Source organism: Microcaecilia unicolor, chromosome 3 (assembly GCF_901765095.1).
Source record: "Microcaecilia unicolor chromosome 3, aMicUni1.1, whole genome shotgun sequence".
NCBI classification, from domain to species: Eukaryota; Metazoa; Chordata; class Amphibia; order Gymnophiona; family Siphonopidae; genus Microcaecilia; species Microcaecilia unicolor.
In genome coordinates this window covers 248,851,144-248,865,366 of record NC_044033.1, presented here as the reverse complement: position 1 = coordinate 248,865,366, position 14,223 = coordinate 248,851,144, and the positions used below count along the sequence as shown (strand labels likewise).

General features: G+C 44.5%; 1 protein-coding gene across 1 annotated transcript in view; it reads right to left on the bottom strand.

The window, feature by feature from the left end:
• LOC115464583 (vomeronasal type-2 receptor 26-like) overlaps nt 1–13,330 on the bottom strand; it is a 37,324-nt gene extending 23,994 nt beyond the window's left edge. The window contains exons 1-2 of the mRNA XM_030194947.1: nt 12,560–13,330; nt 9,063–9,290 (exon numbers count right to left, since the gene is read on the bottom strand). Coding sequence (XP_030050807.1) covers nt 9,063–9,290; nt 12,560–13,330 — 999 coding nt within the window. The remainder of the gene's footprint in view (nt 1–9,062; nt 9,291–12,559) is intronic.
• Nucleotides 13,331–14,223: the final 893 nt, after the last annotated feature.

Here is a 14,223-nt window from a genome sequence, read left to right as displayed (position 1 = left end):
CTCTTCCTCCAGACAATCCTCCATCAGAACTTAGTTTGCTCTTGCCGAGTTTCCACATCCTCCGGGCAGGGATTTCTGCTTGTTTAGTCTGCCACTTTGGGGAATTTTAAGGGGCTTTTAAAATATCAAGGCAACGAGGAGAGGAAGGGGCACGAGGCCTCCGTCGGAGGGAAACCGTCTGGCAGTCAGGACTGTCACCCCTTCCCCCTAATCTTCCAATCCCTCGAGTCACCTGCAGCTTCATCGAGAAAGCAGTACAAACACTGCTTTAAACCTGTCCCTGCCTGGAAGCCCTTCTCTCTCCTACAACTTCCCGCCTACGGGAACAGGAAGTTGAAGGAGAAAGAAAGGCTTCTCTGGGCAGGTCTAAAGCAGCCTGGGTACTGCTTTCTCTCTGACACGACCGGGGGATTGGGGGGACAGGGGGGGGGGGGGGAGCGATACCTGGTGCCACCATGCTGGAGAAGAGCTGCAGAGCTGCTCTTTCCTGTCGGCTGCGGGGCTAAAGGCTGGCTGTGCACTGATTGGAGGAGCAGGGAAAACTGGGTGGGCCTAAGCTGAGATTGGGTGGGCCTGGGCCCACCCAGGCCCACCCGTAGCTACGCCCCTGGGGCACAGACCGTATAAGTCTGCCCCGCACTATCCCCGCCTCCCAACCACCAGCCCCGCCTCCCAACCACCGGCTCCGGCACAGGCACAGACCGTATAAGTCTGCCCAGCACTATCCTCACCTCCCCACCACCAGCCCTGCCTCCCAACCACCGGCTCTGGCACAGACCGTACAAGTCTGTCCAGCACTATCCCCGCCTCCCAACCACCAGTCCCGCTTCCCACCATCGGCTCTGGCACAGACCGTATAATTCTGCACAGCCCTATCCCCGCCTCCCAACCACCAGCCCCGCCTCCCGATCTTGACTAAGCTCCTGAGGATCCATTCCTTCGGCACAGGATTCCTTTATGCTTATCCCACGCATGTTTGAATTCCGTTACCGTTTTCATTTCCACCACCTCCTGCGGGAGGGCATTCCAAGCATCCACTACTCTCTCCGTGAAAAAATACTTCCTGACATTTTTCTTGAGTCTGCCCCCCTTCAATCTCATTTCATGTCCTCTCGTTCTACCACCTTCCCATCTCCGGAAAAGGTTCGTTTGCGGATTAATACCTTTCAAATATTTGAATGTCTGTATCATATCACCCCTGTTTCTCCTTTCCTCCATGGTATACATGTTCAGGTCAGCAAGTCTCTCTTCATACGTTTTGGAACGCAAATCCCATACCATCCTCGTAGCTTTTCTTTGCACCGCTTCAATTCTTTTTACATCCTTAACAAGATACGGCCTCCAAAACTGAACACAATACTCCAGGTGGGGCCTGACCAACGACTTATACAGGGGCATCAACCCCCCCTTTCTTCTGCTGGTCACACCTCTCTCTATACAGCCTAACAACCTTCTAGCTACGGCCACCGCCTTGTCACACTGTTTCGTCGCCTTCAAATCCTCAGATACTATCACCCCAAGATCCCTCTCTCCGCCCGTACCTATCAGACTCTCCCCGCCTAACACATACGTCTCCCGTGGATTTCTACTTCCTAAGTGCATCACTTTGCATTTCTTCGCATTGAATTTTAATTGCCAAACCTTAGACCATTCTTCTAGCTTCCGTAGGTCCTTTTTCATGTTTTCCACTCCCTCCGGGGTGTCCACTCTGTTACAGATCTTAGTATCATCCGCAAATAGGCAAACTTTACCTTCTAGCCCTTCGGCAATGTCACTCACAAATATATTGAACAGAATCGGCCTCAGCACCGATCCTTGAGGCACTCCACTACTTACCTTTCGCTCCTCCGAGCGAATTCCATTCACCACCACCCTCTGGCGTCTGTCCGTCAACCAGTTCCTAATCCAGTTCACCACTTCGGGTCCTATCTTCAGCCCATCCAGTTTATTTAAGAGCCTCCTGTGGGGAACCGTGTCAAAAGCTTTGCTGAAATCTAAGTAGATTACGTCCATAGCTCGTCCCTGATTCAATTCTCCTGTCACCCAATCAAAGAACTCAATGAGGTTTGTTTGGCACGATTTCCCTTTGGTAAATCCATGTTGTCTCGGATCTTGCAACTTATTGGCTTCCAGGAAATTCACTATCCTTTCCTTCAGCATCGCTTCCATTACTTTTCCAATAACCGAAGTGAGGCTTACCGGCCTGTAGTTTCCAGCTTCTTCCCTATCACCACTTTTGTGAAGAGGGACCACATCCGCCGATCTCCAATCCCTCGGAACCTCTCCCATCTCCAAGGATTTATTAAACAAATCTTTAAGAGGACCCGCCAGAACCTCTCTGAGCTCCCTCAATATCCTAGGGTGGATCCCATCCGGTCCCATGGCTTTGTCCACCTTTAGCTTTTCAAGTTGTTCATACACACTCTCTTCCGTGAACGGTGCTCTATCCACTTCAATCTCATTTGTACTTTTTGCAGTCCATCACGGTCCTTCTCCAGGATTTTCTTCTGTGAAAACAGAACAGAAGTATCTATTTAGCAAATTTGCTTTTTCTTCATCATTATCCACATAGCGGTTCGCAGTATCTTTTAGTCTCACAATTCCCTTTTTAGTCATTCTCCTTTCACTAATATACCTGAAGAAAATTTTGCCACCCCTCCTTACATTTCTAGCCATTTGTTCTTCCGTTTGCGCTTTCGCCAGACGTACCTCTCTCTTGGCTTCTTTCAGTTTCATCCGGTATTCCTCCTCGTGTCCCTTTTCATGAGTTTTTTTGTATTTCTGGAATGCCAACTCTTTAGCCTTTATTTTCTCAGCCACTTGCTTGGAGAACCATATCGGTTTCCTTTTTCTCTTGCTTTTATTTACTTTCCTTACATAAAGGACACACACTTGACCTTATCTCATATAAACTGTCCACGGACCAGAACCTAACAATAACAGAAACTGAATGGACAGAAACTCCATGGACAGATCATTACAAACTAAACCTATCCCTACAAAGGTGGAAAAAAGGTTCTCTCCACATACGAGGTCACACATCCTACACCATGAGAGACCAAATAGACCCAGAAACATTCTGGAAACAGATATACAATAATGATTGGACAACACAAACGGACTCCATATACTATCTCTCAGAATGGGGCAAAAGATGTAAACACATATTAGACGAAATAGCACCCCTACGAAAAAGAACCTCATGCAGACACAACTCGATACCATGGTTCAACAAAGAATTGAAAAAATTAAAAACACAATCCAGGAAATTGGAATGTGCATGTAAAAAAATAAAAGATGAATATATACACAATGCATGGAAACAATTACAAAGGAAATACAAATATGAAATAAGACAGACCAAAAGATCATACTAGAAAACTAAAATAGGGCCAGATTACAAAGACATGAAGAAACTATAACATCTCGTGAACAAATTACTAGACATAACGCCGATCACCACAACAAATACTGACATCCCATCTGCAGACAACCTTGCTAAACACTTCAACAAAAAAAATTGCAAACCTACGGAAAACACTACCTCAGGCCAACACGGACATCGATAACCTCATCAATGTTCTGGATCCACCCCAGTGGAATACTCAGTGGATCGAATCTGGCCAAATTTTGCTCTCCTCACCACCGATACAGTCACCCAGGCGATTAAGAGGTACTCCAATAATCACTTCCAATTGGACACCTGCCCTAGCTATCTAATAAAATCCACCCCCCACTGCTTCATAACAGACCTCACATCCCACTTAAACTTCATGCTTCAACAAGGTACCTTCCCAAAAGAAAAAGGCAACATCCTACTCACCCCAATACCAAAAGACACTAAGAAAAAAAGCAAATGACATTTCCAACTACTGTCCAGTAGCATCTATCCCATTGACAGTCAAATTAATGGAAGGCCTAGTAACCAAATCATTACGTAATGATTACATAGACAAATTCACAATAATACACAAATCACAATCAGGATTCTGCCCCCTACACAGCACCAAAACAGTATTACTTACTCTCAAGCAGGAAATAGCAGTAAGTAAAAGTATACTTCTCCTACAATTTGACATGTCCAGCGCATTCGACATGGTCAACCATAATATATTACTAAGACTCCTAGACTACTTCGGAATCAGCGGAAATACACTCGAATGGATCAAGGGTTTCTTAACCACAAGAACATATCAAGTGAAAGCCAACACAAACATATCATCACCCTGGAAACCAGATTGCGGAGTACCGCAAGGATCACCACTATCACCGATCCTTTTCAACCTCATGATGACCCCACTGGCCAAGTCCCTATCCAACCAAGGCCTTAACCCATTCATATATGCTGATGACACGATCTAACAGAAATCACCAATAAAATCAAGCTCAGTTTGAACATCATGGACTCATGGGCAAACGCATTCCAATTAAAACTCAACACAGAAAAAACACACTGCCTCATCATCTCATCCCAATACAACACATATAAACCCATAAATATAAACACCCCAGGTTATACCCTTCCTATCGAAGACAGCCTGAAAATTCTCGGAGTAACAATCGACCGGAACCTCTCACTAGAGACCCAAGCAAAATCTACCATAAAGAAAATGTTTCACTCAATGTGGAAACTTAAACATGTGAAACAATTCTTCCCAAGGGAAACATTGCACAACTTGATCCAATCAATGGTACTAAGCCATGCTGCAATGGAATCTATGCGGGTTGTAAAGAACAAATTATAAAGAAACTTCAGACCGCTGAGAACATAGCAGCCAGGCTTATATTTGGAAAAACGTAGTTTGAAAGCGCCAAACCCCTCCGAGAAAAACTGCACTGGCTCCCTATCAAAGAAAGTATCGCTTTCAAAATCTGCACCCTGGTTCACAAAATCATCTACGGCGAAGCCCCGGGATACACGACAAAACAAACCTGTTCAGGAAGGCATATCCCACTGACCGACCATAAAAGCTTAAATACCTGCAACACAACTTAACCAAAGATCGTAAAGGACACACCCCAACTTCCCACTTCCTCCCTAATTTCCCCCATATACCTACTGTTCATGAACCTTATCCTACAACGATAACACCTTGTATTTGTGTACAGATGGGGCAGGGGGTGGGAGGGTGGTAACATTGATCAACTGTTAAATTTCAAAGAACAGTGTTAGATTTTTGTACTTAAAACACTTCAGCCTTTTGGATTTTTTTTTGTTATATTTGTACCCCACGCTTTCCTACTCATGGCAGGCTCAATGCAGCTTACATGGGGCAATGGAGGGTTAAGTGACTTGCGCAGAGTCACAAGGAGCTGCCTGTGTCTAGAGTGGGAATCAAACTCAGTTCCTCAGGACCAAAGTCCACCACCCTAACCACTAGGCCACTCCTCCACTGAATTCAGAGCTGGAATGGTGGTCCTTAGTTTCATTGGCTGTTGCATATCCAATCAGGTGCTTGGATTTTTTCTTCCATTTATTCTATTGGACAGATTATTTTCTTCTGTTTATCCTACTGGACACATTTTTTTACCCAATTGGGTGATTTTTATTTTGATCAGCTGATGGCTATTTAAATCTTAGTGGCAGCGGGGGGAAAAATAAAGCCATGGCCATTTTTCTATGCGAGCTACTATGAATACTATTGTTCTGTGAGTAATCATATTAAGATGAACTTTACAATTTTTTGAAGGTTCAATGATGATATAGAGTTCACTATGGAGTTTTAAGATGGGTTGAGAGATTTTGTTTTTTTGCCGTGAATCTCTTCTCTGATGAAGTACTGAAACCTGGCCATGTTGGTGGGGGTTCTTTCTATCTCAGTCGATGGCACCCTCATCCTCCCCGTCTCATCTGCCCGCAACCTCGGAGTCATCTTCGACTCCTCCCTCTCCTTCTCTGCGCACATCCAGCAGATAGCCAAGACCTGTCGCTTCTTTCTCTATAACATCAGCAAAATTTGCCCTTTCCTCTCTGAGCACACCACCCAAACTCTCGTCCACTCTCTCATTACCTCTCGCCTTGACTACTGCAACCTACTCCTCACTGGCCTCCCACGTAGCCATCTATCCCCCCTTCAATCCGTTCAGAACTCTGCTGCACGTCTTATCTTCCGCCTGGACCGATATGCTCATATCACCCCTCTCCTCAAGTCACTTCACTGACTTCCGATCAGGTACCGTATCCAGTTCAAGCTTCTCCTATTAACCTACAAATGCACTCAATCTGCAGCCATTATCTCTCTACCCTTATCTCCCCTTACGCTCCTACCCGAAACCTCCGCTCACAGGACAAATCCCTCCTCTCTGCACCCTTCTCCACCACCGCCTATTCCAGGCTCCGCCCTTTCTGCCTCGCCTCTCCCTATGCTTGGAATAAACTTCCTGAGCCTATACACCAAGCCCCCTCCCTGCCCATCTTCAAATCATTGCTCAAAGCCCACCTCTTCAATGTCGCCTTCGGCACCTAACCATTATACCTCTATTCAGGAAATCTAGACTGCCCCAATTGGATTGTCTGCACATTTTGTCCATTAGATTGTAAACTCCTTTGAGCAGGGACTGTCCTTCTTTGTTAAACTGTACAACGCTGTGTAACCCTAGTAGCGCTTTAGAAATGTTAAGTAGTAGTAGTAGTAGTAGTACATGTCAGACCTGATAGACCTACCACCCAGGAATGCTAAAAAATCATCCCGTACATTCCTTAATCTTCACTTCCCAAACTGTAAAGGTCTCAAATACAAACTAACGCATGCATCAACCATTTCCTACCTGAGCACACAATTCTGGAATGTGCTGCCACGCAATTTAAAAATGATCTATGAACTAGCTAACTTCCGAATTCTGCTGAAGACTCATCTCTTCAACAAGGCATACAACAATGATCAACAAATATGAACTCCTGTACACATATCCAGAACTACCTCCAGTATATCTACCTGCCAAAATATTAACATGTTTTCTCATCATCACGCTACCCAAGATCCTCTTGCTATTACTAAATATATATTTTCTTATATAATTCTTATATATTTCTTATATTTCTCTTACTATGCTTGCTGAAAAATACTATCATGTTCTATCATTATCATGTTACCCAAAATCCTTCTGTTATTACTAAATGTATACTTTCTCATGCATTGTCACTACTCATGATGTATTGTAAGCCACATTGAGCCTGCAAAGAGGTGGGATAATGTGGGATACAAATGCAACAAACAAACAAACAAACAAATAAATAAATAAATAAATAAATAAATAAATAAAATAGATAGGTAAGAGAGTAAGAAGAGTTAGAAAGTAAGGTGAATAATTTAAAGGAAGTTGCACATGAGGTCAGAGACATGGTTAAATATTATCTCAGTTAGGGTAGGAGTGGGTAAACATGTTTCTGCAGTATGTGCAGCCCATGTCACTCCTTACAGATTTGCTGAAATTGATATCAGGACATTATATGAGTGAATTAGTAGATATATTTACAGTTGCTCTTGCATAGCATATAAGAATACAGTTGCCTGGGGGTAACTATTACAGTTACAAGATGTGTTAATGGTCTCTGAACGTTAAACATTACAGTCCTACTTACTAAATTTATAATCTACATGCCGGCATTTACATGTTTCTCTTCATGTAAATGGATGCTTGTAGTTTTAAGTACTGTGATATCAACTAAGCATATTCTATATACCGCGCCTAAATACAGCTGCCAATTACAGAATACGCTTAGGCAGAAATTTATTCCATGCAGAGTTTTCAGACACCATATATAGAATCTGGCCCTAAATGACCAGAGGATGGAGAATTTCAGTAGCAATGATTTCCATATTAAACTCAGGAGTTAGTTAGACAAATCCTTTGAATATTGACCTCATATAGGGGCATTTTCGATCGGGGACGCCCATCTCTAAGGGTGCCCATCTCTGAGGACAGCGCCGTGATGGGGCGGGGCCGACCATATTTTCGAAACAAGATGGGCATCCATCTTTCGTTTTAGAAATATGGGTGGGGCCGGCCAAATCTCAGCATTTAGTCAACCTAAATGTTGAGATCGCCGGACTTAGAGATGGGCGGCTTTGGTTTTCACCGATAATGGAAACCGATGCCAGCCATCTCAAACCCGGCCAAATCCAAGGCATTTGGTCGTGGGAGGAGCCAGGATTCATAGTGCACTGATCCCCCTCACATGCCAGGACACCAACTGGGCACCCTAGGGGGCACTACAGTGGACTTCACAAATTGCTCCCAGGTACATAGCTCCCTTACCTTCGGTGCTGAGCCCCCCAAACCCCCCCCTCAAACCTCACTCCCCACAACTATACACCACTACCATAGCCCTAAGGGGTGAAGGGGGGCACCCACATGTGGGTACAGTGGGTTTCGGGTGGGTTTTGAAGGGCTTTCATTTTCCACCACAAGTGTAACAGGTAGGGGGGATGGGCCTGGGTCTGCCTGCCTGAGGTGTACTGCACCCACTAAAACTGCTCCAGGGACCTACATACTGCTGCGATGGACCGGAGTATGACATTTGAGGGTGGCATAGAGGCTGGCAAAAAAAGTTTTTAAAGTTGTTTTTTTTTAGGGTGAGAGGGGGGTTAGTGACCACTGGGGGAGTCAGGGGAGGTCAACCCTGATTCCTTCCAGTGGTCATCTGTGCAGTTCTGTCACTTTTTGTGACTTGGACCTAAAAAAAAAGGGACCAAATAAAACGGACCAAATTCTCGCCAGGGACGCCCTTCTTTTTTCCTTTACGAGGGCGGCCATCTCTTAAGCACGCCTCTGTCCCACCTTCGCTACACCTCCAACATGTCCCCTTTCACTTTAGCCGCCCCTGAGACGGACTGCGGTTGAGGCCGGCGAAAATCGGCTTTCGATTATGCCGTTTTCGCTGGCCTTGAGAGATATGCGGTCATCTCCCGATTTGTGTCGGAAGATGGCCGCCCTTCTCTTTCGAAAATAAGCTGGATAGTGTGCCAGCCAATCAGCAATTCTCACTATTTTACATGAGTCATGGTTTCTCTACGTGACTCAGCATGTACCATCATTTTCTATTGCTACTTCATTCTAACCTCAGTGAAGTCACTCTCCCACACGATCGCCTTCTCATCAATGGTGAAATCCTGTCCCAGAGGAGCATATGGGTTATAACTTCCAATAATTTCATAACTCTTTATCTCATTAGGTAGGTAGACAATGTTTATGATATCGTATCCAATGGTGATGTCTCCATTCTCATCAAAAGAAATCTCTTCACCAAGACTGTTCTTAAAGTGGATGTTCTTCAGATAATGATGAAGCTAAGAAAGAAGGGTAATTTTCTGTACTACCAGATTACACATGTAATTTTAAGCATATGTTACAGCAAATATATGTTCCTTTTTAAAGTTATTCTTAAGAGTAATTTTCATACTGAGTGCATACTGACTGACTGCATATCTACCTGTGGATATTCGCTTTGAAATTCACCATTGCACCTGCTTTTTCTCCTGTCACCTTTTTAACTAAAATAAACGAGGACAATACTTTCATGGTTTCAAATCCCTTCGTAATGCAGGTAAGTAATGTGTGCAGAGAATGTAGATAAATAATCTTAGCACACACAGGACGATTTCCAGATAGTCCATTTACATGGGGAAATAGCCAATTAACTGCAGATATAGCTAGTGAGAATCTTCACCCCCCCCCCCAAGACAAAAGACTCTACAAGAAGTATACAAGAAAAATATCATTCATTTACATACTGAGTTCAAATCTATCTCTCGTATAGTGCAAGAAAATGGAAAATCAGATGGGTGTGCACCTTGTATACTATCAGGCTTATTTTCGAAAGAGAAGGACGCCCATCTTTCGATACAAATCAGGAGATGGGCATCCTTCTCCCAGGGTCGGCCAAATTGGCATAATCGAAAGTCGATTTTGGCCGTCCCCAACTGCTTTCCGTCGCGGGAATGACCAAAGTACCCAGGGGCGTGTCAGAGGTGTAGCCAAGGCGGGTCTTGAGCGTGCCTAACACATAGGCGTCCTCGACCCATAATGGAAAAAAAGGCATCCCTGGCGAGCACTTGGACGACTTGGTCCTTTTTTTCTTACGACCAAGCCACGAGAAGGTGCTCGAACTGACCAGATGACCACCGGAGGGAATCGGGGATGACCTCCCCTTACTCCCCCAGTGGTCATTAACCCCCTCCCACCCTCAAATTTTTTTTTAAAATATTTTTTGCCACCCTCTATACCAGCCTCAAATATCATACCCAGCTCCATGACAGCAGTATGCAGGTCCCTGGAGCAGTTTTAGTGGGTGCACTGCACTTCAGGCAGGTGGACCCAGGCCCATGCCCCCTCTACCTGTTACACTTGTGGTGGTAAATGTGCGCCCTTCAAAACCCACCACAAACCCACTGTACCCACATCTAGGTGCCCCTTCACCTGTAAGGGCTATGGTAGTGGTGTACAGTGGTGGGTAGTGGGTTCTGGAGGGGAGTTTAGGGGGCTCAGCACACAAGGTGTCACAATTGTGGTCGTGACCCCTCTCAGACTCACCTTATTTCTGGCGGTCAGCTTCTGAGCTGGCTTCTGTCTGTTTCTTCCTGAGTTAGTTCTGTCTCTATCTCTGTGTGCTGGCTGCTTCTAGCATGGCTCTGATTACTCCACTATACTGCACCTGTGTGTGTTAAGCCTCTCTGTGCTTCAGTATGCTTTCTGCCTGTGTCTTGGTTTGTGTTCCTCTGGTCCTCTGGTGGCCAGAACCGGTGGCTGCCATAGACTTTCTTTCTGGTCCGGTCTGGTCCAGATATTCCAGCCCTCCAGACTTGGTTTGAAGTTTGGCAGCTAGCCTCATCCGTAGTTGCCTCATGATTCCTGCAGCTGAGTTTCAGCTGCTGATGGGCTTTATTAACGACCTGGAAACTTCTGAGTTTGCCTTTGCATCGTCTAAGGTCCCTGGTTTGCTGGTGCTTTGTTGCACTTCTGCCTAGCCTGGTTTCTTGTATTGTTCCTTGTCTGATTCTAGTTAGTCTGTGTGTAGTTTAGCTTAGGTTTATTTGCTTATTTCCCTAGTCTTGTTTCTGGTCTGTATTCCTTGTCTAGTTTCTGTTTGTCTGTGTCTCTTGCTTAGTGGCTGCTCTGCAGCTTTCAGTCCTGTCTCTTGTCTGTCAGTACTTGTACCTTGTTTTAGTGGCTGCTCTGCAGCTTTCAGTCCTGTCTCTTGTCTGTCAGTATTGTACCCTGTTTCAGTGGCTGCGTGGCAGCTTTCAGTTCCTGTCCTTTAGCTTGTCCATTTCCTGCTTTGTGTAGTATTGTCTGTCTGTGAGTCCTAGCCCAGTTTCCTGCCTTGCTGCCCATGTATATTCCTTTCCCCTCTGACCCTCAGTCCCTATTCAGCCTAGTTGGTATCCGGTGCCTGCCCTGTCCGGTAAGTCCTGCCGGCCGCCTGCACCCAGGGGCTCATCTCCTGGGGAAGGGCGGTCAAGCGCAGGTGAAGTCTAGCTGTTTCTGTCAGAGTTCTGCCTTGTCTCTGGTGTGGGGTGGTTTTGCCTTCCACTGCTGGTCCATAGCAGTGGCCCAAGGGCTCCCAAACCTAGTTTCTGCCTTGAAAGCCTGACACAAGGTAAGGGAGCTATGTACCTGGGAGCAATTTCTGAAGTCCACTGCAGTGACCCCTAGGGTGCCCGGTTCGTGTCCTGGCATGTCACGGGACCAGTGCACTATGAATGCTGGCTCCTCCCATGACCAAAGGGCTTGCATTTGGTTGTTTCTTAGATGGGCGTCCTTAGTTTCTATTATTGCCAAAAGTCAGAAACGACCAAGTCTAAGGACGACCATCTGTAAGGACGACCTAAATGTCAAGATTTGGGCGTCCCTGACCGTATTATCGAAACAAAAGATGGACGCCCATCTTGTTTTGATAATACGGGTTTCCCTGCTCCTTTGCCGGGACATCCCGCGAGGACGTCCTCACGAAAAATTGGGCGCCCCTCTCGATTATGGCCTTCTATGTATTTTCACACCCAACTCTGGGTGCCAGACTTATGCCAGCTGAAACCTGATATAAATATAGCGCTCAGATCCTCTTTATTCTCTAACACCGCACCCAGCTTTTCGGAATGTCCCTGCCCCTTCGTGACCCTCCCATTATCCTCCCCCATTTAAGTTGCACACTAAGGGATTTGGACACACAGTAGTAAGAATAACATGCAGCAAAAGCATGCACAAATCCTAATTGGTGCCAATTAACCTCAATTATTAGTTGTTAGCATCCAATTATTGCTCATAAATGGCTCATTATGCAATTAAATTGTGCATCTGGGTTCTGCACCCAATTTTGTGTTCTTTAATCTGGGCTATATATAATTATTGTGCACATATACACATATACAGCAATATTATAATAATTTGCCCATATATCTGACACATAAATGTTATCATCTACGTTATTACATTTACTGCTTAGTGTCTCCACAACACTCTGCCTTCATTTTCTCTTCCTCTCATGAACATTTCCCTTCTACATTACGCTGGTATATAACTCTCCTTTTAGAGCGGTCAGTTTTCTCACAAATGATCTTACCCTCCATGGCAAATTATCCAAAAATCTACTTTCTCCACTCCGCGTAGTGTCAGTTCCAAAACCAGATGTGACCATGTCATGCAGGGCATGTGCCAGGGCGTACACAGCATTGTACACACTGTAGCTGCTCCCCAAGTACTTGGTGTTGCAATGTGGCTTAAAGAATGATGTTTCATTAGCAAGGCAGGCTCTTCTAACGCTCTTTTGACACTGGCTGTCACATAGGCTTGCCCACCATAACCATGTGGGAAAATTACTTGGAAGTAGGTTTGGATTCACCTCACGGACAAATTTTGAAAAACTTGGAATATTTTTCTTTGCGACTGTGAATGCCAAAGTGTTGTTCTTCACACTCCTGCCCAATGTATAATGCAAGGCAAAGTCCCGCTCATATGTGGTGATCCAGACTGTTTTAGTTATATTTGTATAATCAAAACGTGCATTCTCAAATATATTCAAGGCATAATCCCTACTACAATAGAGAATGATCACACTAGTTGATGACATACGGATTCTTTCATAAAGTTGGGAGAAATCAGTTGACCTGATGTTGTCACGATTGAAGATTTCTACGAATGCAATGCAGCCTCCGTTCTGCTCAATCCCTTCTTTCAGGATCTGGACAGCCCTAAGGCTCTTGTCTTCATAACATGCAATGACACCAACCCAACTCCAGCCAAAATGTTTCAGTAACTTGACTATTCCAGAGCAGAGATGCAGGTCACTGGGGACAGTTCGGTAGAAATATGGAAACTTCACAGTGTTGCTCATAGCAAGATTCTGAGAGGTGAAACTGATCTGTCAAGAAAAGATCATTAATGCATCACCATCTTTGAAATTCCTCCATAGCATTTCAAATCTCATATAACATATTTAAAACAGTATTTTGCACAGGAAGGTAAAGGGCTAAAACTGGGAGATGATAAAGGAGCTCATTTTCAAAAGAGAAAACCGTCCAAAAAGTGGCATAAATCTGCATTTGGATGCACAGAAGGATCCAAAAGATCTTTTACTCTTTCATTATTGGCAAAAACCTTCCTTATAAAAATTTCTTTTCAAAAACTAGTTCTTTTAGCTGCTTATGAATGCTTATTCTGTTTGCAAGCAAGTGTGATTTTGAGCTCTTTGAGGCTTTTCCTTTCATTTTTCGAATATATGAAACTGGTTATTTTTCATTTAGTTGATTTGTTTTTGTGATGTCATAATTATATTTGTTTAATCCACACCTCCTTATTTAAGACTATAGAGAATCTTTAAAAAAAATCTTGCTAAAGATGTAAAAAGACTGGAAGTGGTGCAAAGAAAAGCTACAAAATTGGTATGGGATTTGCGTTGCAAACCGTACGAGGAGAGACTTTCCGACCTGAACATGTATACCTTGGAGGAAAGGAGAAACAGGGGTGACATGATACAGATGTTCAAATATTTGAAAGCTGTTAATCCTCAAACAAACCTTTTCCGGAGATGGGAAAGCGGTAGAACTAGAGGATATGAATTGAGATTGAAGGGGGGCATACTTAGGAGTAATGTCAGGAAGTATTTTTTCACGGAGAGGGTGGTGGATACGTGGAATGTCCTCCTGCGGGAGGTGGTGGAGATGAAAACGGTAATGGAATTCAAACATGTGTGGGATAAACACAAAGAAATCCTGTTTTGAAGAAATG